The following is a 26,150-nucleotide window of genomic DNA, read 5'->3' on the forward strand; positions in this document are numbered from 1 at the left end:
GGTCTCCAACGATGCCTGTGAAAAATATGTCTCTTACCAGTGGGATGGAAAACCGAAACAATGATTCCAAAATAGCCTCAAATGCTCCGTATAACCAATGGGGACAACGGTCAGGTGGTAATTCTCTGTCGGTTTCTTTCTATGAGCAACCCATTTCACACAGTCATTTGATCTACTGTTATAAAATGTATTGTGCAACATTAGCCATTAGCCATCATTAGAGGGTATCTAAAATACTCTAAAACATTTCTGACAAGGGAGATGGGAAGAGTCTAGGTATGATAAGGAAATAGACCATGGCATCAAATGGTGACGTTGATCTCCTTACTTATCTCACCATACTGGGTCAACGAAAGCTGTTTTATAATCTCTGGCTTCTCTTTTCATCCATATTTTTTGACAACATTGAACTGAAGGCAAACACACTGTAGGGTGGCACCAGCTGTGTAAAGCTAAAAACATGCAAGATGTGAGATTGGGAGCATTTCTATTGCCTCTCAACATGGCAAACGTGCCAACAGCGCCACCGTTTTTTACCTGAGGTATAACTGTAGTGCGGAGCTATCAGCTGTAACCGCCTCATGGGAGCAGTGCAGGGAGGCGGCAGTGAGCTAACAAGTGGACACCATCACATGCATGAACATTCACGGCTAAGTCAAGGAAGTAAGGAGAGGCTCGGATAACACTCCTCAGGTAGACATTACTATATCTTTACATAGCAAATAGTTGTTTGCTGTTATATTTATGCGCTGAATGTTGTATATTGCTCTGTTAAAGGGATTTGGATACTTCTAAGATCATTTAACTGTTTCATATCTTCTTCACATTCATTATACCTTGATATTTAAAAGGTTATACTTGAGTTAAATTTAAGATTTTATATATCTTGAGACTCTTGATTTCGACAATTGACAATAAACACGTCTGAATGAGAAGTAAAATCTGGTAAGTGAACGAGTTTTTAAACACATTCGCACGACGATACTTGTTCAGCAGGGTGATTATTAGAGACGGCAGCAGACACAGGTGTTGTTTTTGACTCAGAGTTGTCTTTTAATAAAGCTTGGTCCAGCTGAGGTATGTAGCCAAGATCACCTTTTCATCTGCAGATAGAGAAAAGCTCATCCATGTTTTTATCTCCTCCAGACTAATTGCAACGCACTTTATTCTGGTATCAACAAGCAAAACCTCCAACAACTGTAACTTATACAAAAAAAACCTTGCATTGCTCACGGTAGTTTTGATCCGAAACGTGTCGTTTATTTGACACGGCCCGCCTTTACCTCACTTACCCCTTAATTTCCTGAAAGGACGGCTCCAAACAGGTCATTCATAGAAATGTTACCACACTGAATGTTAATTATTACTATTATTTACAAATAAATATTTGCATAGGAATGCCAGAATTCGCCTCAGGCCATTAGCACTTTGCGGTTCCTGACAACCTGCAAGATGAGGCCTGTCATGCCTAATGGATGACTGGGAGGCAAACGCAGTCCCCTTTTTTTTGGCTGAATTTCAGTAAAGCAGGCTACAGCCCTGTAGAAGCTAAAGTCTGTCAATGAGTGGGTGAAGTAACACCATTGATCGAAATGAGTGAGGAAGTTTACCCCATTGGCTTATTCTTTCTTTCTGCAGTCTTTCTTTCTGAATTTCCTGAAATGAATCAATGATTCGACTCAAAGCTCAACCGTGTCATGTGATACACAGTCCAGCCGTATACTAGGTTTGCACCTGGTCCTGTTCACTCAGGAGCTATTGAAAGCACTACTCTGTCAGTTACTGTGTCAAAGTTCAGCTCTTTGGTATTTTTGAGGCTAGGGTTGTTGGTACTTTTGAGAAGGACTGCAAGGCTCTCTCCAATCTGTCAAGGATGGACAACCACCGCAACAAACGGTCTGTCGTCAGCTGCAAGTGGGAATGCAATGCCAGAAAAGAGGCTCTTTAGGGAGATAGGATTTGTCTGGTCTAGGATTTGTTATCAAGAAGAAAATGATTTAAAGTTTTGTAGGATCATAAGAAGAAGACCTGTAAAGTGACTTCATTCGGCAATACGAATGATGACCTGTGTGTTGACCATCAAGAAATTCGAGTCGAGGGATTCACATTAAGGCTGTGGCTAACTCTGTTCACCCCTTCTAAGGTAAACTCACCACCACGATAATGGGAAAGGTTCATCTTAAAGGGAATGATACCAAAGAAAAGAAAACTGAGTTTAGTTTAGTGCGTGTCACAAGTGCCTGGAAGTGTAAACTGGGAAAGAAGGTCACTGCTGGCTGCGTCTCTGCTGCAAAAATGTGAGTATAACAGTAATCTTTAGCATTATTTGATTAAAAAAAAAGTATGACACAAGTATCCTCTTTGTTGTTTTATATTTATTGGCCTGATAGTACTGCCTGGCATATGGCAACGTAGTTTCCGTGATGATCATGAAATGTGGTTGCTCAATGACAAGCATGTCTCAACGTGTATGACGTGTATGATTATAGTCAGTGTAAAATATTTTATGTAAATTTGTGTGAACATGTTAGATTTGAAATAAAACCTATTTTATGCAACATGGAGTCAGGAAACTGAGGTCAAAGTGTATTGCAGTCTATTCAGGAATCAAGATGTAGAGATTAAAATGTATTGCTTTAGCAATCTTTTATTTCAAGTTTTTATTCATCACATATTTAACATATCTCTACTTCGAGCTCTTGTGATGTCGTAGGGTGGGGTTTGGGGGGAAAAGCAGTTACAGTATTGTTGTGCAACTGAACTATTTAGTTAAGGTTAGGAAAAAGTTATGGTTGTAGTTAAGGAAAGGAAAGTTGCCTTTGTGGCAACTAATTAATCTGGTAGGAGATAACCTTTGAAATGGGGTCGCCAGAGTCAATGTCACAGTCTGTGTAATGCCAACCATCCTTGACTTCTGACCTTGAGAGGTTTTGCACCAATCATTGTTTGCACAGTACAGTACATCATTCTACATCACATTCATAATTATTTTCCTTCAAAAAGCATTCCAATTCCATTGTCCTTATTTCAGCCAAATTGCATTGTATCTAACGCTGTACTACTGAGTAGAAATGCATCACCTTTATTTGAACACATATATATAAAAGGCCGATTGGGATATGTTGCTGAATGCTACCAATATAATCATTAATCATCATGTGGTCAAACAAGCGGTCAAGTTGTGCTGGGTATAATCTGATGGTCTGATGGTTCAGTGATGAGTTTGTGTCAATTTAAGATAGATTGTCTCGGGTATATCACTGAGTTTGGAATTTGACTTGAAGGTCTTCTCATTTTCACAAGAAGCTAGTTTGTCAATTTGACAGATACGGAAAACTACCAGTCGTTAGGGAAACTAAATTAGCTGTCAATCAACTTAACACTTTTACAACATTAGGGTCACGTGTAGGAGTTGGGGGAGAACTAGTTTTTGCCATGAACCAACCCAAGTTGTGTTGGGTATATGACCTAAATACCTTTGCAACTACTGCAAGGGAGAAGATGGCAATCTACACATGGTGTGCATTTAATTAGTGTTAAAAATCTCCAAAAATACTGCACTATCAGAAATAAAGTATTCTATTATGAAAGCACTGTTGACCTCCTTATTCTGTGAGTTTGAGAGAAGAATATAACTTGTTTATTCTGCTGCTTGCTTCCAGCTAAAACAGGGACAAGGAGTCTCGGAGGCGCTAACGTCTGTTTTGTCTTCAGAAATTGTAAATAATACATCCTGTGCATCTTTTTCACAATTATAGTAACATCAGTGTGTTGAAGGCTTTTGTATTAAACTGCATTCGTTTGAGCTAATGAACTGGAGTGTATGAAGTGCAATATATTGACAGAAACAGAAAAAAGGATATGAAAAAAAAAAACATCTACAATAACTGTAACCCATATCATTATAATACATATTGTTGTTTATGTGTTTTGTGTGAAAGCTATGAGAGCATCACAGAACAGGGCACCAGTTGGACAGTGGTCAGCCCCATCGTCCTTACTTACAAGGTGACTGAGACCCGGCACTTGCTGGACCCAAGCAACGACACCCTCCTGCTGGGCCACATCACCGATCCGCAGCAGCTGGAAGACATTCAAAAATCAAACAAGCCAATCAAACGCTTCGTGGTCGTTGACCAGGAAGTCTACAAAATCTACGGTGCCAAGCTAACTGAATATTTAGAGGCCAACAATGTCGTGTACAAGATCTTGTCTCTACCTACCACTGAGGAGAACAAATCCATGACAATGGCCTTGAAGATCCTAGAGGAGGTCAACAACTTCTCCCTTGACCGCCGCACAGAGCCCATCATTGCCATTGGTGGCGGGGTGTGCCTGGACATAGTGGGCCTGGCTGCCTCACTCTACAGAAGACGCACCCCTTACATCAGGGTCCCAACCACACTGCTCTCCTACATCGATGCCAGCGTGGGAGCAAAGACGGGGGTTAACTTTGCAAATTGCAAGAACAAGCTGGGCGCCTACATTCCACCAGCCGCAGCCTTCCTTGACCTGTCCTTCATACAAACTGTTCCACGACGTCACATCTCCAACGGGCTGGCAGAGATGTTAAAGGTACGTTAAAGTCCCTGGATGTGGAATGTTTACCTTAAAGTTGATACAAACCGAAGAATGACAATTCCAGTATCAACGTGATCATCAGCTTATACCATAACGTGCTTTACAATGTACCGGTAAATGCTATTATTATTAACATTTTAATTGTGCAAGTGCGACAGCAAGTACAAAGTGGTAGGTTCCTGACTGTAAGGGTGTGTTTAAGTGCACCTGGTATTATAGTTCAGTTGAAGTTTCCAATGCATTTTCACACCCAACTGATACCGACGCACCCTTTAGCGAACTGGATGCTCCGGGCGTCTAACTCCCTAAAGTCATCGGCATCATTATAAGACGGTCAGAGCAGCTAAGTTATATAGTTTAAAGAGTGTGAAAGTCCACTCAGAGTGGGCAGGGGGACAAACAAGTTGGACGGGTCAAACAAAAACAGGACTCTCAACCAGGAGACTGCTATTCATGTCGCCAGTAAAACCCAGGGTTGACTTACTTATTAAACCCAAACCACAATCTTTTCCTGAACTTAATCAACTAGTTTTGTTGCTCAAGTAAACCTATAAAGAAATTAAACTCGTGTTGGAATTTATTTTTGAAAATAAACAAGCGGAAATTGACACGCACTCCCTGCCCTGTCCAAAACTGCCACTAGAGGGGAAACTACAGCATTTTAGTTTAAAGGGTATAGGGCCACTGATCAAGAGTTGGTATTCGACAGTTTGGGCGTGAGAATGTGTTGACAGTTTTACACATGTCATTTACAGTACATGAGTCACCGAAGGGAAGTTTCCAACTACATTGACAGTAGCAGAAATAGTAACTTGATGCTTATTGGCTCTGAGAAATGAAGTCATTTACTGTATGTGCAGTAGCCTATTTTTGTTTTTCGTGTCTGAACTGCTCATTGGAGTTTTCTTTGCGCTCTTGCAGATGGCCTTGATGAAACACAGAGGCCTCTTTGAGCTTCTTGAGACACACGGCCGCATGCTGTTGGACACTAAATTCCAGGCTGACAACAGCGTGTACGGCCACAACTGCTTACAGGCTGCATCACAAGCAACTCGTATAGCCATTGTAACCATGCTGGAGGAGCTGGCCCCAAACCTTTGGGAGGATGACCTGAACAGACTGGTGGACTTTGGCCACCTTATTAGCCCAGCATTAGAAATGGTAATTGTTCCCTCATGGCAAACATAGCTAAACACTTAAATTCCATACATTCTATTATTCATAAAGTATATTGGATATATAGCATGTATTTGATTCTATGTGAGTCCATAACACTTGTGAGATTGTATAAGGTGTTCATTCCTTTTTGGTGACAAATATCCACATGCTCACATTATCTTTGTCTCTCTCTTTTGAATACAGAAAGTTCTCCCATCTCTGCTGCATGGTGAGGCAGTGAACATTGATATGTCGTACATGGTTTACGTGTCGAAGGAGCGTGGTCTTTTGACAGAGGACGAAAAGCAACGGATCATCAGCTGCATGGTGGACCTGGAGCTGCCCGTCTGGCACGAGGCGTTCACCATGGAGCTCATACAGAAGTCTCTGCAGGATAGGCTGAAGCATTCCGGAGGCCTGGTCAGAATGCCTCTGCCTGTTGGTCTTGGGGAAGCGGGTAAGGATCACTTAAACTGTTACTCATGAGAAACCAGGAAGTCAAAACTCTTGGTGCCTGTGAAGCCTAGAATACAGCACAAGTCAGCGTGTCCTTGCAAAATAGGTAGTGCTGGAAGCTTGGTGACATAGCAACTACTTATGGGGCTACTTATGGCGAACTACTGTGCAACATGCTAGCTAACGTACAGGCAGCAGCATGCCACAATAGTTTGCTAGGTCAGCCCGCATTAGTCTTCCAAAGTGCCAAAGTCTTGTCTTAGTAATTCTTGTCAAGGTCTTGTCTTCAACTATGATGGTAATCCCTCACTTTAACTAAGAACTAATACTTGCCTAAACATGAAAGAAGTACTGCTGGTGTGTTTTCACCCTAACAAAAGGCACCAGATTAGCTCGTATTGTCTACAGGACAACCAACTTATTGCTTTTAGAGTAGTATGAGCTAGTTCTTATGTTATTCAGACTTCATGTAATATATTTATGCTATATTTAAAGCATTTTTCTTTGCTCTCCTTTCTTTCATTACAGACATTTATAATGACACATCTTGTGAGATCCTGCACAAAGCTTTCGTGAAATGGTGTGATGAGCTCAGCGGTTCCTCTGACAGCAACTGACTCTGAACCTGCGCATACCACAGCTACATCCGATCAATCTGTTTTTAGGAGAAAATGTTTACATTTTGTAGGGAGGTGTATAAAATCCAATTCTGGTTTTGTACTCTAGTCAATCTTCAAATTGTTTGGGAAAAGAAACTGCACTTAAGTTGATAGCATTCACCGCCTGTATTTTCACTTTATGGCAACAGGGCAAATGCCACTGCTCACAAATGAGAGTCAGACTAACATTCCAGCTGTTTTCTACAAACTCTTAAAATGGTGCGCAGCCCCTTAAATCCAGCTAGCTGTCCAACTGCTGTTGATTGAATAACCTTTCAAAAAAAGCCTGCAGCAGGGGCTGACAAGCCTAAGCTTTAACTTTTAACACAGTGTTCCTGATTCCGGATAAGTATCTCTCTTTGCAAAGGTGTCCGGTGACAGTGAACCATCCTCCATTATCCCTTCTTAAATTCCCCCTTGGGGAGATGAGATGGAGAAAGTCATATAACGAATAAGGTTGCTACATTTTTTGCTTTAAACTTAAAACTTAATATAAGTTTTATTGTTCGAACTTACAACAATTCCAAATATGATGCTATATAAAGTATAGGATAGGTAGGATATTTTGGAAAAAAGAGAATATTATTTTACAACCATTTGAATGCGTCAAAAAGAGGAAAACTTCAATTGCAAAAGTAATTATAATGATAGGACATTAAGGAAGCCACGATGGGGCACTGTTCATATTCTGTGATTTATGTTGCAATAAAGTCTATATATTAACTTTACCTCCCCTGCAGAGACCCTGCAGAGACCATACTCTACATCATCCATCCAGTCGCTGTTCCTGTCCCCTGTGGCTGCAGCCTGTCTCAGCACACAATGACAGGTCACCAGACCATTGCTGAAATCTCTGTTGCATTCTTCTAGACTGAAGAGTAAGTAAATAATAAGAAAAGCTAAAACAAACATATTTTGTTACATATTTTGTTGTCTCTTGCTGAGAAAGCATGTCCTGTCACAGTGTGGTATATATTTTCAAGAATACATTTTATTTATAATGTTTAAATGTGAAGGTTAAATACATGACAGCAAAGTAACCAAAACCAATAGTGTGACACTCTTATATTCTGCATTCTGCACAACAAATGTAATATAAATACCAACAGGTAAATAGATCAATGCATGTATCACACATACAACATTGGCACTATATACAACATATTAGCATCTTGTTTTATTTATTTACAATATTGGCAAGAGATAAGAAACATTAGCAAAAACATCTCAAATGGTGTCAGCCATTTTGGTCCAAACTTTAAAAAAGAAGAGTCCCCTCTGTATACATCTCCACAGAGTTATGCAAGATAATGATGAATAGTATGAATGAATGAATAGTTGATACATTTTGGGCAAAGGCTGCTGTAAGCCCTTGTTAAAATTTAAACCACATTTTAGTCTATTTATTTATAAATGTTTTTTTCACATTCATTATGAAGAAAGTATTATAATGTATACTGTGAGGACTTCTTTAGGTGTTACAAGCCACGTATAATGTATTTAGTGCTTCTGTCATCTGTGGACCAAAAACAAATTTTATTTTTGTACCTGCAGTTTAAAAAATACGATGGTACATTATCAATATGAGGTCATTGTACCCTATATTTACCCAATATTGTCATCGACTACTTATCATTTGCCTTTATTAATCAAAATGTGTACATAAATCACGTTAGAATAGGAAAAGATAAATAATGTATATGTGATCCGTTATGAATTCAAATAACAAACAAAACAAAATCAGCTCTCATTAAAAATAATAATATAATAATATTAACCTAATATTAACACCAATAATATTTGTTTTGATTTGATTTCTTCAGAATACATTACAAACATTGGATAAAAAAAAGAATATAAATAAATATATTTAGAAACACTTCCTAGTATGCAATAATATTTGGTACTGGATCCTTAAATATTTAAATAGCTTTTGGTGTTTTGTGCATTTTTTTGCAATGGAACCATCCGAGGTTTACCACTGTTACATTGACCGAGGTCGAAGTCTAATATTCTGAGAGTATTTGATTTTTCTTTTACCATTACAATAAACATTTTGTGCTTAACTACCAATAGATTTTCACATATATATGTTCAGTTCAATACAAAGCATATTTTGGGTCAAATATGGAAACCCTAGTTTTACTAAAAGACAATAATAAACAGTAAAGTCATTAAGTTGACCAGTCTGTGACAGCAGATTGTCGTCATATTTGACACCTTGCAGCCTAAATATTTGTCTAATATAACTGTCCATCTATACAGCATCAAGATCAAAATAATTTTACAACATTGTACAATCGAGGAACAGAAATACTTCAGTTACATGTGTACAGTATTTTGAACATTAGAGTTCAACAATGAATTGGCAAAAAGTATGAGAAAAATATAAGGAATCAAGATGAAAATAGAGTTTGTAATAGAGTTGATCCACTTAGCCGTGTGGATACCTTTAAATTCACTTTTAGGTGAGTGCCTCACTGACGGGATGATATATATTCTGGTTTGCTAACAGTCATCCTTTTCCTCCATACTCGAGCTGGAACTGTGGAAGCTGCTAGCGTTGGAGCCTTCCGGGGACATCGAGGACAGCAGGGGATCACTTGGGGACATCGGCGACAGGGTGTCCCTTACCAAATCCTTCATGTTACAGGTCCTGGAGGTTCCATAGGGACCAGAGTCCCCGCAGTCTGCAGGAATCTGGTCGAAGGTGATGGTGCCGTCGTTGAGGTCCAGCGTGGACGGAGGGGACATGTCTGGGCCCGAGCTATGTTGGTAGAGCTCTACGGGGCAGTCGCCGAGGGCGGGCTCCTGTTTAATGGCTCGGCCGATCAAATCCGATGTGCAGACAGATGAAGAGGACACCAATGTAAGACCATGGGCACGGGCCTGGATTTCCAACTCCTAGAGGATTATAGATATAAAGAAAACATGATTTCATGAACATACTACTACAGTAGTAGATTTTCATCTGCAATGCTAGAAGCTCTGTGAGTCCTTTGAGCTAAATGCTAACGTCAGCATGCTAACATGCTCACTGAGACAATGCTCATCTTAGGCTGTATTCGAAATCGCATACTAACATACTACTCATACTATTCAAACTAAGTATAATGTACAATTAAGTATGTAGTGTGCTAGCATGTTAGTTATGTTGTGTATACGAGAACTGCCCAGATTTCTGAGTACGAGCTTACTGCACTTACTCAACTGCCCAGATTTCTGAGTACGAGCTTACTGCACTTACTCAACTGCCCCACCAAGCTGTAAATATGTCACTTTATTAAGTTTGAATATGTTTTCTTGAGAGAAAGTAACAGTTTAGATCCAGATAACTCCTGTTAGGAACTTTCTTTTCAGAGATGTGAAGGAGCCGCTGGCTGGACCCTTGAAACGGGCCTTGAGAACACAACTGAACACAACTGTGCTCAGTTTACTGTACTTTTTGCTCCACCAAAGACCAATGACCCACCTGTATACGTAGCATCAGATGGCGGTTTGCATGCTCCACCTTCCTCTGTCTGCACTCAATCTCCTTGGCTCTCTGCTGCTCCCGCTGTAGCCTCCTGATATAGTCCACTGAGGCTTTCAGAATGGTTCCCTTATTCCAGCGCATGTCTCTGGGGTATACAGGAGACAGAGGTCTACAGTCAGAGTCAGCTGACTGGCTAACCAAAACACCACAGGGTTCTATGAAGCCCCTCTGCCCATATGAGTCATTCAACTTTATGGACGTATGAAGAGGATGTTAAAAATAAAGCTAATGAATAGACAGATAGACGGGTAGCACATGCATCCATATGCACAAATTCATGCAAAGCATACACTCACGGATCGTTTGACTTGGGTATCAAGGTTCCCAGTTCTTTGATGCGATCGTTGATGTTGAATCTCCGTCTTCGTTCAACTAGAATTTGTCAAATAGAAGAAACAGTAAGTACGGCAGCCTCGTCTTTGAAAGTTTAATTAAAGCCCATAAAATGAATAAAGAAAACTTGGAAATACAAATAAAAAACCCACTAATATCTGCAAAAAAAGTTGAAAATAGTATTTCATAGAAAACCTCTGAAATGTCTGGTATCTCACACTATAAGTTGCCATTTTGCTGTAATTACATCACGTAACCACTGAGACAATCATTCCGATGTATTAATTGACTCACTTAAGTTGTGGTTGTCTTTTTTCTGTCTCTCCTTAGCAAGAGCACGGACTTCAGCCTCTGTGAAGCAAAGAGAAACATGAATGTTAGTGCTTTGAGAAAACGTCATTGTTTAAATTCAATGGGTAACAAGAACAAAATGAATGGAATTTCATGTTAATATCTTTATATAGTAAATATGCTTTTGTCTACTAGAACATTTGACGATATCCTGGATAATCACAGCCAATAACAAATAATTTCCATGTGAAATAAAGTTAAAATAATGTTAATTAGCAAGATAATTACAGTTGATTTGTATTTGGTTTCTGAAAATCTGATGGAAAACAGCTTTTACAGTTTACAAATCTTTTTCACTTTCTTCATTTTGCTTTGCTTACCTACTGGAAAGCCCTCTTGCCTTTGATAGTTTTCATACATGCTACAGGAATCAGACTTGTCCAGTACTTGCTTCATGCCAGGAGCTGGAGTAATTATTTGGCAAACAGTTGACTTAATAGTATATTGTGCATTTCCAAATTGCACACAATACAGACATTGGCCTACAGTCATACGTATACATCAAAAATGTGTTGATTTCCCCTTTAAACAAATAATTCACAGTATACTATCAGATCTTAGATAGGTAGAATTAACAAACTTTTCTCAATGTGCACTTTGATCAGATTTCACTGCCAGATCGAATGGGGATTTACTTGCTGAGAGTCAGATATTAGTCACGGAAAAATGTACTAAATTAATAATCAAATGATTTCACAGTCTGAATGTACAGCACTCATCGTATTGTTCACAGCTGGATTCGAGCCAAATGACATCTGAGGACGGTAAACAGAATAAACACTGACTATGTGTGTGAAAGAGATTTGTCAGTAATTTACCTGAGTATTCTCTCTTAATGTTGGGTGGACAGGAGTTGCTGATAGCGAGGCCGGGGAGTGGAAGTCCTTGGTTGCCGTACACATCGAGAAGGTTTCCAGACACAGGGAGCTACAGAGTATTAAAGACATGACATTACGGCATGCTTTAAAAGCAAAGCTACACATTGTATTCAAATTAAATTCAAAGACAGATGTACTACAGAGACTTTACAGTCATATTTACAATAAGCAGTATATTCTTTTATCTTGAACATTTACCGGGTTGTTCATTTGGAGTCCCTGGTCCATAAGGCCAAGAACCTCTTCATTGTAACTCGACTCCAAGCTAATAATATCATCAATGACATCATCCATCTGTGGGGCACAAAAGCACATTCCGTTCAATAACCACAGTTTATTTGAGTATCTGAATGTAATGAAATCAAGCAGCGGGGGGGGGGGGGGGGGCGTACCTCTTTCTCACAGTTGGAGCTGAGGGTGAGCAGGGCCATGGGACTGTTGGGGGCACTGCTGCCGTGCCCGGGCGGCATGCCGTGCTCGGGGGGCTGGCTGGGGCACTGGCTGCTGGCTTTGCCACCCAGGGTGGTGGACAGATACTGCCTCACCTGCTGCCGCTGAGACGGCTGGATGTGGTACTTGGTGGGGTTGTCCAGGTGGGACTGCACCTATACGTGAGCAGGACGGAAACATTACTCCCTGGGATTTTTCCATTATTTTATCAAGTCTACTGTATGATTTTTATACTTAGGAAAGCAAGGATTAAGGATCGCAAACAACGGGGAATACTACTGTTTTAAATCCAAATAATAAGCTTGTCTTAGAAAGTAACCACAAGGAGTCGTGCTGCACTGCTGTGTTGCAGTAGAACTACTAATCTAATGTATAATGCCGACCAATGAGCCCGAAAACAACATTTTAAAAGCAGGCGTTTTTTCTCCTTACATTACAATTCAGATATAGCAGTGCAGATCATTTTATCAGCATCATTCACCCTGCTACAGGCAAATTTTACATACTCGAGACAAACACTCTCCACACAGAGGACACTGTGGTCCAGTGCAGTTGTGTCACATGATCTATGACCAGTTTAAGTTTAAGCTGCACCTAAACAACTCACGCAGCAGTATAAAAACAATTTAGCATTTGTTAGTTTTTCTGTTATACTGTTAAGTTTCTGTTGCGTTAACTGTTCTCTACTGTGTTCAGCAAGTGTTGATAACTATCTAGAGAGGGATAATAACACAGTCTTTAACAGCACATACTGTCAACATAAATACCATTTCAACCACAGCAGAATAATTAGATAATAGCTTCATCTTTAGATTCTTTTTATCTATTTTTTTTTCTCAAAATAATAGCAAAGACAAAAAAATCAACCCCTCACCTGATAATGGCTGTATTCAAGCATTTCCAACATGTTTTTTGAGTAGCAAATGATAAAAATAATCTACATACAGTAAATAATCCCTTTATCTTCTTCGCCTACACTGTGAACAGCAAGCTAGCATCTGCAAATCTGAGAGCAGTGGCGAGTCCTGCTTAATTTATCCAAAGTTTACGGCTCATTAGTTATGCAAGTTAAGGAATGGAGGAGGACACAGACTTATCCTCCCACTGCTATGTTGTTCCAGTTTAACTATGAATTTTGTCTTTATAGAGCCCATTTGACGTCACCACCTACTGCTCACAAAGGAGTCTTTTTACTGATTGGCCAGTAGCCTCCGACTTGAAGCTTGCTCAAGGCTAACTAACGTTTAATCTTTAGTTCTGCTCGTCTGGTATAAAACATTATTTGTTCTGAGCAGCGGGAACACAATTGACACCATTGTTTCACAACAAACTATTAAACTATTAATCATGAATTTATTGTGAATTTTTGGGATTGGGTGTTAATTTAATTTTACCGTCACAGTTGTTATGCAGTCACATTTGCAGGGTAAAGAAGGTGAACGGCTTGATTTCCAGGCTTAACAGTAAGGTATTGTATTTAAGTATTCAGATAAGCGTTTGTCCAGCCTATCCGCTCTCACTGTACTAGAAAGCGTTGGATATCAACCCTAGTATCCCATTGGAAAACAAGTTTTCAGTTATAAGGTTCTAAAAATGTCCCTGAATGATGTATCAATGCATTTCCAGGACATATTGAAATAATAAAGGGTCTAAATTAAATATGTGCAGTGTCACATGTTAAGTATAAATGGTCACATGACCAGAGCTGTTTACTTCCTGGCTGCATCTAAAAGAGAGGATGGCTGCATCAACGCCCCTAATCAGTAGGTTATTAAGTTATGTTAACATAAACACGAGGATTTTCGGCACACCTCATCTTTAAGGTGTCTAGTATTTATATATGCATTGGCAATTACTCAGCTTTGTTCAGTGTGGTCATAGAATGAGCAGACATGTTGACGACAACAATAGTGATGGCAGGATAACGCAGTGCATCTTGGTATATACACATATTTTCCCTCAATTCAATGCATTTAGACATGTTCAAGACAAGCTGCTAAAGTTCAAACCAAGCATCATAATCCGGGGAAAAGGTTAATGCAAATTACTTTTAATGTGGCATAGTTGTTGGCGCCAGACCGGCTGGATTCAGTATTTCAGAAACCGCTGATCTACTGGGATTTTCACACACAATCATCTCTAGAATTTACATACAATAGATAAAATATGCGGTGAGCGACAGTTTCCGAGAATTCCTTGTTGATGGCAGAGGTCAGAGGAGATTGGCCAGGCAGCTGATAGAAGGCAACAGTGAATCAAATCGTTACAACCGAGGTATGTAGTAGAAAAATTAGACAGTAAAAGATAGGAAAAGGTCAGGATGAGAATTAGTACCTCCTAATCTGGGGCCATGGTTGTATGCCGGAATAACGATAGATCGCGCCCTTCCCTTTGGGAGTGAGTCTCCGCGCTCTAAGGAGCTCAGATATCAGGAGGGAGCTCGGAGTAGAGCCACTGCTCCTTCATGTCGAAAGCAGGCGGAGGTGAATGGGGCATCTGATCAGGGTACCCCCTGGACACCTCCCTTTATAGGTTTTCCAGGCACTTCTAACTTGTTATAGCATTTTGTGGATCAGTTGATCAAGGCAGAACACTCAATGGTGCACTGGAAGAGGCCCAAAGGTGTGGTGATTGACTTGTGAAAGAAGCTACAGTCACAGATGCATGGTGGAACTGTGGCACTGTTGTAAACAGGCTGGGATCATTACCCATCGAATCATACGGTTCCTTTTTAAAAGCTCTGTAACAGGCACAATGACAGGCAAGAAATTAGTCCTGAGTAAATCATATAACGTAACACTGTATTCATTATATCTTCTTAATAAGGTGGATTTAGGTCATATTTTTGTCATTTGTGAAGTAGCAGTAAAAAGTACACCTTGTGTTAAGGCACAACATTTTTGTATTGTTTGCCGTTTGTTATACATACTGTATTGTATTGTATACGTATTGATTTATCCTTTCCCAACACTGGCTTGGAACAGGTCCTTGATGGCTTGTATCTGCTGCTCATGTCGAGTAATCCTTTTTTTGAGAAGACCCCATATGAAACAAACTGTTGTTGTACATATTGTGTTGTGGTACATTTACACTCAATGCATGTGATTGCGGCAATCAATTTGTGCTGAATACAGCTAGTGGCAAGTGGGGTCAACCACAAACATATCTTTCATATTCTATTGATTGAGGCTGCGATGATAAAGTTCACCAAATTTCAACTCCAGACCATACGAAAATGCAGATTTTGCGCACGTGCAACCGTGTCATTAATGTGGGCAAACAGTAGCAAGTATTCTACAGCTTTCTTACTTCCTAGAAATTTTAAATGTTTCTATTTATCACATGAAATGTGGGGGGGGGGGAAATCACGTTTAGGAGTAATATGGGAGCAAAAGGGGGGTTAATCAAGCATGAACTAAACCAATTATACAATTTCCATTTTGGACATTCAGTTGGTAGTCCTCTCCAGAACCATGGGTCAATGTCTTGGTCAAAGACACACAATCAGCAATAACGTCTGCTATTGAAACATGTGAACTTTTGATTCAAGTTTTGGGCTCTTAAATAAAAAAAGTCTCAAATTATTTTTCTGTCGGCTACAAGTTGCATTTAAGGGTAAAAAGAGACAATGACCATTTAGAAATCGTCCCCATAATCTGTGTTTATTGAAAATATTATGTGGATTTTATTCATAATGACTGATTTGTTGTGTCATAGCTGCATTGGATTACTTGTTTGTACGCTTTTGTGCCACCAAAACAATATTTGTAGCTTTTTAGGCTAAAACTAACACTCCAGAGAGGAATAACATCAACGTCACGCCAAATTCTTTTACAATTTGAACAACGATTTAACTGTTGAGTCTAATGCCACAGTGCTGCGTATTGATAATGCACTGAATTACTTCAAATGTTTTGCTCCGAGGGAAGCATCATTTATTTACACCACCCCCTGAGGCAAGTTTGTGATACTGAGCTATATAAATAAAAATTGGCTTGACTTCAATTTACATTTTGTCACAACTGATGATGATGAGAGTATGCTGCTAGTACAAGCGAAGCAAACATAGTAGAAAATGTTTTTGCACTGACTTGAAAGCTTATCTAATCATGAAGTTGAATAGTTACCGATACCTAGAATCAAACGGTCCGCCAAGGAATTAAGCTGCTTCACCAGCCGAGCTTCACTAATTCATGCAAACGCCTGCGTCTGCATCTCGTGTTACGCTGCTTGAGCACAGAGCAAACTCACTCGGAGCTGGAGAGGTGAACACAAACACATGTGCCCTCTGGCTGGACAGAGCCCTGTATGATAAAAAAAAACAGAGAAAGCGCTCTTTGTAAACACATAGTAGAGCTTTTCTTTGTCTCCCCTCCGCAGTGTGGCCTTTTCCTTCAGAAAAAACCTTTGGGTTGAGAAGGAACTATCAACAAGGGATGTATTTCATTTCACCCTACAGCAAGCCGAGCTCTCACGTTATTCATTGTGAGACAGAGGTTTATTACCTTCTCAAGGAGAGCACGTGGGCCCATGTTTTAGACGCCTTGAGGACCAGTAACATTTGTAGAGATAGTCGTCACTCTTTGACCACTGAAGAATCAGATCCATTCATATCTCATAGCTCTACTCTGTTTCTTACGTCTTTGGTAACCAGCTACACTTGGGGGCATTTCTGTGAAAGCAGGATGCTACAAAATGAGTGTGTACTTAAAGCTAAGTCTTTGCTTTTAAGTCACAAAAAAGTGCAACGCAAATCAGTAAAACGTATATAACACACAATAAATAATATGTGACGGAGAACCATAAACCAGGGGCCTCATTACAGTAAAATATCCTGACTGCTTGTCCTACGGAAGCGATTCCTTAACTCATGACTGTGTTATCCAATCTCAGACCTCCGAGTTTAACTTTAGCATTTCTATAACTATAACGATAATAACTATAACTGCAAATTTGATTCTTCAATCGGCACTGTAACAATGATAATGATAAACTTTACTCATACAGCACTTTTCATACAGGAGTAGTTCAAAGTGCTTAATAAACAAATTGAGGAAACAAGAGAATGAATAAACACAGATTAAAACATGCAAATACCGCAAGATGAAACCAAGCACCAAAACAAAGGAAGGCGTTAGAATAAAAAGAAACGTGTAAAAGACTAAAACTAAGGAAGAGTGATTGTTCAAGGCAATGCTGAATAAATAAGTTTTCAGCTGTGGTTTTTAAAATGCTTGCATCTGTTATAGCCTTGGGTAGGGAATTCCATCGTTTTGGCGCATAGTAAAAAAGGATGAGCTGCCAATTTTCTTATTTCTGTTTCTGAAAAACAGCAGAGGATCTGAGATGCCATGACTAATGAATAGTCATGTAGGCCGCTCCAAAACCATTAAGAGCCTTGTAAACAAGTAAAATAACTTTAAAATCTGTCCTAAAAGATGCAGTGGGCCAGTGCAGCTTTACTAAAACTGGGGTGATATACTCTCTCTTTCTTCTTCTAGTTAAGATTTACGAATTAATTGTTATTCATTTTATTAATTAATTTGATTAATTTGTAACACCGGTGAAGAGAGCATTAGAGTAATCTAATCTGCTTGAAATAAAGGCGTGAACATGTTTTTCTGCATCTTGTTAGGGAAGGTCATACTTAGAAGTCCATGTTTTGCTAAAAGCTCTACACTCTGTATTTTTTAACATAGGCTGACATTTTTAAGGGGTTAAAACGTACGTAAATTGAGAAAAAAAACAGCAACAATCGCCTTCAAAATAAAAGCAATGCAGCTGTATTCCGTGCATGATGTACACTTATTTACGTTTTATTCCTAATTTCCCATTGACGTCCCACTGGCCGGTCAGCGACAGCCAAAGGGCCGGGTATGGCCCGGGGGCCGTATAATGCCTAGGTCTGGTTTAGGTTTAGGGAAGCTGATCAATAAAAAGGTCAGCTTTTGTAGCCAAAAACCCCAATTAAGTTCCTCTAATGTGAGTAGAGGGTCGAATGGGCCCTGGCAGTTATTTATGAACAAATTAAAACAACCCGGTGGAAAACTTTTCATCAGTGTCATTGAGTAAATACTTGCCTTGGCCTACGAAGACAACGTAACAAACATACAGTACTTATTTAACTCAAACCACGATCTATTCCTTAACATAACCAAGTAGTTTCGGTTGATTTGGGAGTCTGTTCTCTCAAGTTTGCTCAACATGTTGCTCACCAACAGTATTTCAAGCAAGCTGCAACAGTACACACCCACAACCAGATGTCAGTGTCATTAGATTCAGGTTAAAGGCTGCGCAAGGAAAAAAATGTCAACAACATTTTTTTGTTTTTCTTTGAACTAGGTTTTTTTGAATCCCACATGGAGTTGTTTCAGATCAGAGTAAATCCAACCATATCAGCCTCATTAGTTTTATGAGGTCAGCATTCATCTCAGAAGTGACAATAAGCCTCATTCATAAATGTTTATCTTGTTATAGTTCGAATGAGTTTCTCTGTAACAATTATTCACTTTTGTGGCAGATTTTATGCATAGTCTTGATTTTCTTTTTAACCTCACTTGGGAAATTATAAAAGCCCACACATTGAAAAGGTCACACCCTTGCTCTGGTTTTGTAGAGAGGCCCTGACTACAAACAACTGCGTCAGATCGCAAAGCAGTTTTATTCAATGTGGTTTTATCCCAACTACCTAGTTCACTTGTCCGTTGGCAAGTTTTCAAGCTTTTTGCTGCTGCTTCTTTAACTGCCTTTAATCCACTTTATAACACAGAGGAGCCGGTCTCCTTTTTAATCACACCAGTCAGAATGTCTTGGATCTGAACAACCTGGCTTAATGAAACCACCCAGGAATTAAAGACAGAAATTAGGAAAACATAATGAAAATGGGCAAAAAACAGGTTTACATGCTTTGAAAACTGCAATGAAGATTTATCAAACAGCAGGTAAAAAAGCAAGAACGTCCTTCATCTCAAACTTCATTTTAGAAAACCACTCTAACCCCAGAATTGTATTTACGGTAATTGAATTGCCACCAACTCCCCCTGACATTTTACGATTATTAAAAGCTCTTTAGCAATAGGAACTTTTCCATCCACTTTTAAACATGCTGTGGTCCAAATTCTTTCTATGAAACCTAATCTTAACCCCTCTGTTCATAGCAAAAATAGGATAATCTCATAATTTACATTTTTAACAAAACTTTTAGAAGATTGGTTTCAACCCCATTTTCAGTTTCTGTGTGTCATAATAACATCTTTGAGAAGTTTCAGTCAGGTTTTAGAGCTTGACATATCACACAAACCGCCCTCCTCAAGGTAACTAATGACCTTTTAGCAGCCGACAGGAAGAGGTTTCTTTTTTAAATTATTTTAAACATAAGTGCTGCTTTGACACAGTAAATTATGCCATTTTAAACAAATGTATTAAAACCTTGGTTGGCATCAAGGACAATGCACTTAGTTGGTTTTATTCTCTACCTTTTAGAAAGAACCCACGTGGTCACCATAGGTAACTCATCCTCTACAACTCATATTACCAATGGTGTACCACAACGTTCAATTTTAGGTCCAACTTGGTCAAATCATCTAACGTCGCAATGTATCTTTTCATTGCTACGCAGACGACACACAGATATATCTTCCCTTGAGACATGATGACCCAAGAAGCTTAGCTGCTCTTTTAGACTGTCTTTGTGAAATCAACCGTTGAATGATACAAGATTTTCTTCCACTCAATAACTCTAAATCAGAAATCATATTGTTCAGTCCCCCAAATCCTCTCAGTCTCATTGAAAATGGCCTTGGTCCCTTAACACAAAGCCCACTGCCAAGAGCCCCCACATTTAAGCTTCAAACAACAATTCAAAAAACGTGTCCAATCCCACTCCCTTTAAATAAGAACTATCTCCAAAATCAAACCAATGCTTTCACGTTCTGACCTGGCAAGTCATTCATGCTTTAATCTATTTTCGACTTGACTATTGCATCAACCACTGATTCTTGGATAATATAAGCCTTTAACTAGGTCACAATGCTGCTGCTGGGCTGCTGTAACCTGAATCAGTGATCTCTTTCAAAACAAAAAAAAACAAATTTTATAGACGTGCGTTTTTTTGTCTTTTTTTATTGCATTTAGATTTGTAGGATAATAGACACCAAAATACTTGTCTTTCTCCCCATCAGTTGGTTAAAAAATGGCACTGTCCCAGCTTTTATTTTGAAAGTAGAAAGAATGACCTGAGTTTGCACTAAGGGGATTCAGACTGGCTAAAAGTGAGCGCAAGTAGGGGGAAGAATTTAATAACAGTGTTCCCTAGCGCTTCCATTTTACAAGTGGATCCCAAAAGGGGTGAGGCAAGGGAGAGTGAAGGAATTAGGAGACTGATCTATGAGCTGGTTGTCAACATGTAACATTGAGGCTGTGATGATAGGAGGGATATTTAGTTGAACAACTACTGGATGAGCTGAGTTCTGCCATCGCCTGTAGATTCTGCTCTCTTGCCTGATGCCCTTAGTAACAACTCGGTGGAGCAAATGGCAGCTACAGCAAAGGCATGCCACCCAATCAAGAAGAGGAGCCTGGAACAAAGAGATGTGTTCTCTGCTTCTTACCCTGCGGCTACAGTATGTTTAACATCCGACTCCAACAATGAGGCGCATTGTCCAGTCTGTGTGGGATTAGGAACACGAACTTGCTAACATGACAAACAATGGAGCTTAATTTAGCAGCAAAATAAACGCATATGGTGCCCGATGAGGGGCTATGCAATGGACTAAGCTTGCTCTAACAGTGTGAAACTGTAGAGATACTAATGTGTGTTCACGTCAAACAGCGAGGACAAATATCACCCAGTGCAGCACTACCATGTTCTAAAGATGAAGTGCAGCGTTACAAAATAAAATACAATTGTTACATTAACCTCTTAAGAGGTAAACTGCTAAATAAATTCTTGCGGTGGATTTTAAACCTTTCTGAAAACCTTATCTTGAAGAATCTACTGGCTACTAGACAAGAGGTCTAGGTATAGTCTGATGAGTTTATGAAACAAAAGGCTCTCTTAGGCAAGTTTGAGACCTCAGAATGTAGTACCGAAAATCAAAGAGCACAAAGACGTAGCCTTATTCAGCTCAATGTGCCTGGAGTTTGAGGAAAAGGTCAGTGTAAGCCACGAACGACTGCACGTGGAGATGAATCTGGTGATTTTTTAAAAGTCAGGGCTGTTCTGTGCCATGAAATAACTGTCTTTGATTCATTTCTTTAAAAAAAAATTAAATTAAGGAGGAAAATTTGGCGGATAGATCAATTCTATGCTCCATGCTTTTAGGAGTCAGAAGACTAATACTGTGTACACACAGAAAGCAGAACCGCAAATATAGAAACAAGACAGTAGCTTACTCCGTATCTCAGGAGATTACATATGCAGCCCTGCAATCACTTCCTGTCATCTGTTGTATGATATCAGGGACAACAGGTTCCCCAACACTGTTAGCACTGTTGTTTGAACTGTTTGTGCTGTGAGCAGCCAGCTAAGCCATGTTGACAATGAACAAATGTATCACCTTTAACTACTGTACATACTGCCAGTGTTACAAAAGTACACACAAGGACCGTAAAGGACATCATTGAAGTTCCAGTTGATAAACTGCACAACAGCTTTCGCCTGTTTAGGTCTGATTGAAGATTTCTTTTACCGCCCCATTCACTGCTGAAGACATTACCTCTAGTGAAGCTCTAACAGTCACAACAGCTTTGATAAAATCAAGAAGGCACAAATGTAGGCACAACTCAATTCTGAGGAGAACAGTTACAGCCCGCAGGCAACAACACTTAGCTGTGGTGAAACTTAAAGCACAAAGAAGGTCCCAGTGCATAAAGTCCGATCTCAAGCCAATAGTTAGTAAATGTTAGAGGGTAGTCCTCGTTCAGATTAGCTACCGTATGTAGAAAGCCCACTTTGATGTAGTTACATTTCTGAATCACACCGTCTCTTCATATTTGAGTGAATTTAACATCTTTAAAGGCCTTGTTTCACTATTTAACTATATGTGTAAAGTAGCACCTGTTGCCGCTCAAGAGAGCCTGGATTAAAGCAGGACCGTGTCTCTCCTCCTCTTGAATACCATGACGGCAATGTGAAGAAGCCGGACCGAGGTCTGTTAGCGAGAGAGAGAGGCAAGTGTGCACAAGAAGAGAACACTCAGCTGACCTCGTAAATGCCTCATTGTTTAGTTTTACAATGTCAAACATATCCGATTCGTCTTGGGAGGCTTGTTTGACGCTCGGACGCGTTTTGAACGGCAGTTGAAGACTTTGAAAAACAGAAAGAGAGCACATTGTCCTTCCTATGAGTTATCTCTATTAAAGTTTCTACACAGGCCTGTTTGTTATTGGACAATGTTTGAGGAAGCGTGTGTCCCGTAGAAGAACTCATCAGCTCTTTAAACGTCTAAATTGATATGGTGAACTTTTAGAGTTGAACCGTTGCTTATTTCCTCATCAAGCAGTTATGGAGCAACATTCATTTGGAGTTGTGTTTCTGGCTACCTCATGATGTCCAATATTCACACACTTTTAGCTCGGTTGTTGGTCTCTACCAACTCCTGAGGGAAATATGCTCAACTATGTTCACCAGCTAGTCTTTAAACGTGTCTGTCTGCTGTTTGCTGCTGAGCAGGTCAGACTGGTCTCATCCAGCATTCGTAACTAGTTTTCTTAGTTTCCTGTGAAGACTAAAGTTTATTTTAAAAAGACCGTACTAACGAACGGATTTTAAACACGTGTTGCAGGCTTTCGTAGGAAAACGCCCTGAAAATGAGTACATCTTCGTAGGATATCATATGAACCATGTGAGGATACATTAAGCTGGTAGTGTACAGTGGGTTTATAGAGCTTTTTCGCTGAAAACTATGAGAGCGGTGAGAGTGAACCAAAATGTTAAAGTTATGGGTCAGACAGCTAAACAATGAGCTTAAAAGTAACTACAGATCTCCATAAAGCCGATGGGAGCTGCACATTCAGATGATAATTCTCTGTAGATTAATCACTACCAGAAATACCTTTCACGTTGTCATTTGATATATTGTTTTTGTAAAAATAGCGATAATAACCGCTTTAAATATATACATTATTCTGTAAAAATGTGGCAAAACAGATTCGGAACTTGGCTACTGTGGCTTTAGATTATCTTGCACTACGAGAGACTACTTTTCTTAAATGATCCCAGGAATCCAACGATCACTTGTTGCTGACTTATGAGTTGAGTGTGTGGTAAAGCCTTTGTCTTGATCCCTGAACTAGTTTTTTTTCACTTCATTCTCACTGGGGTCAGAGGTAACCTGGCTAATTAAGGGTCCCCCTCCCCTTTTGGACAACCCCATCTGAGCTTTATGTTTTCACTTTCATGGTCCAGCAGCTCTGCCTGGTACTTCTAAGCTAATTTTGCCTTGCCTGCACAGCTTTGGGGGGGTCTTTGATAATCCACAGACAGGTCAGGTTCAAACTGTCAAGACGTATTTGCCCAGGAAACTGGGATCGCTGTCTGGACTCACCATCAAAACAATACAGTATGAGAGAATTGTTCTCACAAATACTTTTCTTTATCAAGCACACCCATCTTTTTAAGAACAACTTGCTGAACAGAAAATATTGCCATGCACATAAAAAAAAAAAAAAACAGCAAAATGTACAACAGTGAAATGTTAAATGAAAACAACAAAGCAACTTCCTGGTTTTGCACATAGACACAAGTCCACGTGAAAATAGGAAGACATGGCAAGTGATACTGGCAGGATGTGATTTTCATGCTGAAATAATGGATTAACAATAAACACACTGATAAATAAAAGATTAAAATGGTACTACAGACAAGTCAACAAGTGGTGACCTTAAAAGAACTGCTCCATCAAACAACTGCAGCAACGTCACACTTGTCTTACAGAACGTATTGGACTTCATGGTATTAAATGCATATCTGTGATAATTGGCAGAAATACTAGAAGTCGCCGCCCTCGTAAACACAGGAAATCTGTAAACCCAATGCAGACCACTGATATATCTCACAGACACTTTTGACAAACTTAAACACTTGATTATCTAATAGTGCTATCTTAGAGTTTTTATTTGCAGGATAAGGGCAGCGTTCTACCGCTTCCAGAACACATTTTCTCATCTTTATATTCTCACGTTTTCAGAGTCCCTTTGGTCATACCAGGAATGAAAATATGTCAGTGTAGTGGAGCAAATAGGATTAAATGTGTTGTATGCCAAATGTCTGGAAACAGGAATTCTGTCAAGAGATAATCCCCCATATGGATTTAACACAGTCCACTCTCAGAGAACTGTATTTGTGTCTCAGGAGCTGACGCAGACGAAGGAATTTCTGAAGCTAAAGTCCATAATAAAGTCCATAATAAAGACATAAAGTCCATTTTAATATGTTTCTACTTGCACTGATTGTTGTTGATTGTTAAATGTTTGCACCTCCCGTCACGCCAAATTCCTTGTATGTTCAACATACATGGCAATAAACGGTTCTGATTCTGATTCTGATAATCATGTTGAATTTGTGATTTAAAGATATTGGAAATGCAGAATCCAGTTTAGAATATGTGGAATCAAGGCTCCACAGGAGAGCATCCACCACCACGTCTCATACAGAATATTGTCGCCCTTCACATCTCGGCTGCCGCTCCTACAGGTTTACCAGTGTGTTGGCGGGCTTACCTTCAGAACTTCCATGAGCCGGCCGCAGGGACGTGTGACATGGACACTGGAGATGTTTTGGGTGCCGTGGTACGAAAGGTCCCAGGTCCTCCTCTCCCGGTCCTTCCTGCGCTCTTGACCCTGGCGATGGGCAAACGGCGGCTGGTCTCGAACCCGGACCTGATGTGACGTCAGGGCCGGTAGAGGGTGGGAACTCTGGAGGCTCTTGCAGAGGCCATGAAGGTCCGGGGGAGCGCTGAGGACCCTAGCCCACCCAAGGGCAAAGAGAGAGAGGGAGGAGTTAAACAGACCAGGCGAAATAACACGCTGGTGTGTACACCGTGCAAGGCAATTTGGCATTTTTCTGAGCCATGCTGAGTCAGTGAGCCATGTGAGGTATTCAGAGATTCCTCTACTGAGAATATGTTGTTGTTCTTTGAATGAGGGTGGGAGATGCATTTATGTTTTAGGGAGGTTGTGCAATATGAAGGACAGGTGCTAGACATCACCACCGTGGATGGTCTCCATGCTCTGCAAGAGTTTGCTTTAGGGGTAAGCTGGTGTGATTATGTGCCACTAGACTTCCAATAACTGGTTCTGTTGTGAGGTCTGAGGCAGTACCTGTGCCCCTTGGCAAACACAATGCAGCTAATAACTTCACAGCTTTACTCATGCGCATTAATACGCTGAGTTCATCCTTTCAAATTTGCAGCATATTGGAGCGGACAGCGCCTGCACATCCCAAACCGAAAATGCGTCTGGCAGTGCACACGCTGTCGGGATGAGGCATTCCCCGGGAAAATGATCCTTTTGATAAAACCACTTCAAATCCTCTCAGCCTGTGCAGCTGTGCGATAATCGCACTAATTAGGCTGGCATGTCAAACCTAGCCCTGGTCTGTAGCTATCGCTTCAGCATCGCCAAATGCAACGCAATGATCTTTTTTCTTTTACCTAATATCTCAATTAGTTCACAGAAATCTGCACCTGTTTCTTAAAAAGATTCTTGTTCATGACTTAGGCCACTTAACCTACTTAAAGCCTATAAAAG

The 26,150-nt window shown here is 40.0% G+C and overlaps 2 protein-coding genes across 3 annotated transcripts; one reads left to right on the top strand and one right to left on the bottom strand.

Annotated features, from left to right (window-relative positions):
• Positions 1-2,163: 2,163 nt before the first annotated feature.
• Positions 2,164-6,812, top strand: eevs (2-epi-5-epi-valiolone synthase). Its single transcript, XM_076095611.1, has 5 exons — positions 2,164-2,297; positions 3,942-4,575; positions 5,503-5,742; positions 5,944-6,196; positions 6,724-6,812. Exons 1-5 carry the CDS (start codon positions 2,164-2,166, stop codon positions 6,810-6,812), a joined length of 1,350 nt encoding a protein of 449 aa, XP_075951726.1.
• Positions 6,813-9,362: 2,550 nt separating this feature from the next.
• mitfa (melanocyte inducing transcription factor a) lies at positions 9,363-13,308 on the bottom strand. Of its 2 annotated transcripts, none has more exons than XM_076095871.1 (9): positions 13,276-13,308; positions 12,344-12,556; positions 12,150-12,245; positions 11,892-12,000; positions 11,394-11,477; positions 11,017-11,073; positions 10,686-10,761; positions 10,327-10,474; positions 9,363-9,758 (listed from the first exon to the last, which is right to left on the bottom strand). In XM_076095871.1, the coding sequence occupies exons 1-9, from the start codon at positions 13,306-13,308 to the stop codon at positions 9,363-9,365; spliced, it is 1,212 nt and encodes a 403-aa protein (XP_075951986.1). The 2 variants fall into 2 exon arrangements, with proteins under 2 accessions (XP_075951986.1, XP_075951985.1); XM_076095870.1 differs by having other exon boundaries at positions 11,394-11,486.
• Positions 13,309-26,150: the final 12,842 nt, after the last annotated feature.

The sequence above is a fragment of the Anarhichas minor genome, unplaced genomic scaffold (genome assembly GCF_050575085.1).
Source record: "Anarhichas minor isolate MPS153535 unplaced genomic scaffold, ASM5057508v1 ptg000021l, whole genome shotgun sequence".
NCBI classification, from domain to species: Eukaryota; Metazoa; Chordata; class Actinopteri; order Perciformes; family Anarhichadidae; genus Anarhichas; species Anarhichas minor.

Bases quoted from the DNA above. Each gene is read 5' to 3' on its own strand.
- mitfa (XM_076095870.1), bottom strand. From the start codon at position 13,308: ATGTTGGAAATGCTTGAATACAGCCATTATCAG. The intron at 12,557-13,275 runs GTGAGGGGTTGA...GCTCACGTATAG, and splicing joins TTGAATACAGCCATTATCAG to GTGCAGTCCCACCTGGACAA. The intron at 10,762-11,016 runs GTGAGTCAATTA...GACAAATTCTAG, and splicing joins AAAAGACAACCACAACTTAA to TTGAACGAAGACGGAGATTC.
- eevs (XM_076095611.1), top strand. From the start codon at position 2,164: ATGGGAAAGGTTCATCTTAAAGGGAATGATACCAAAGAAAAGAAAACT. The intron at 2,298-3,941 runs GTGAGTATAACA...TTTGTGTGAAAG, and splicing joins TGCGTCTCTGCTGCAAAAAT to CTATGAGAGCATCACAGAAC. The intron at 4,576-5,502 runs GTACGTTAAAGT...GCGCTCTTGCAG, and splicing joins GGCTGGCAGAGATGTTAAAG to ATGGCCTTGATGAAACACAG.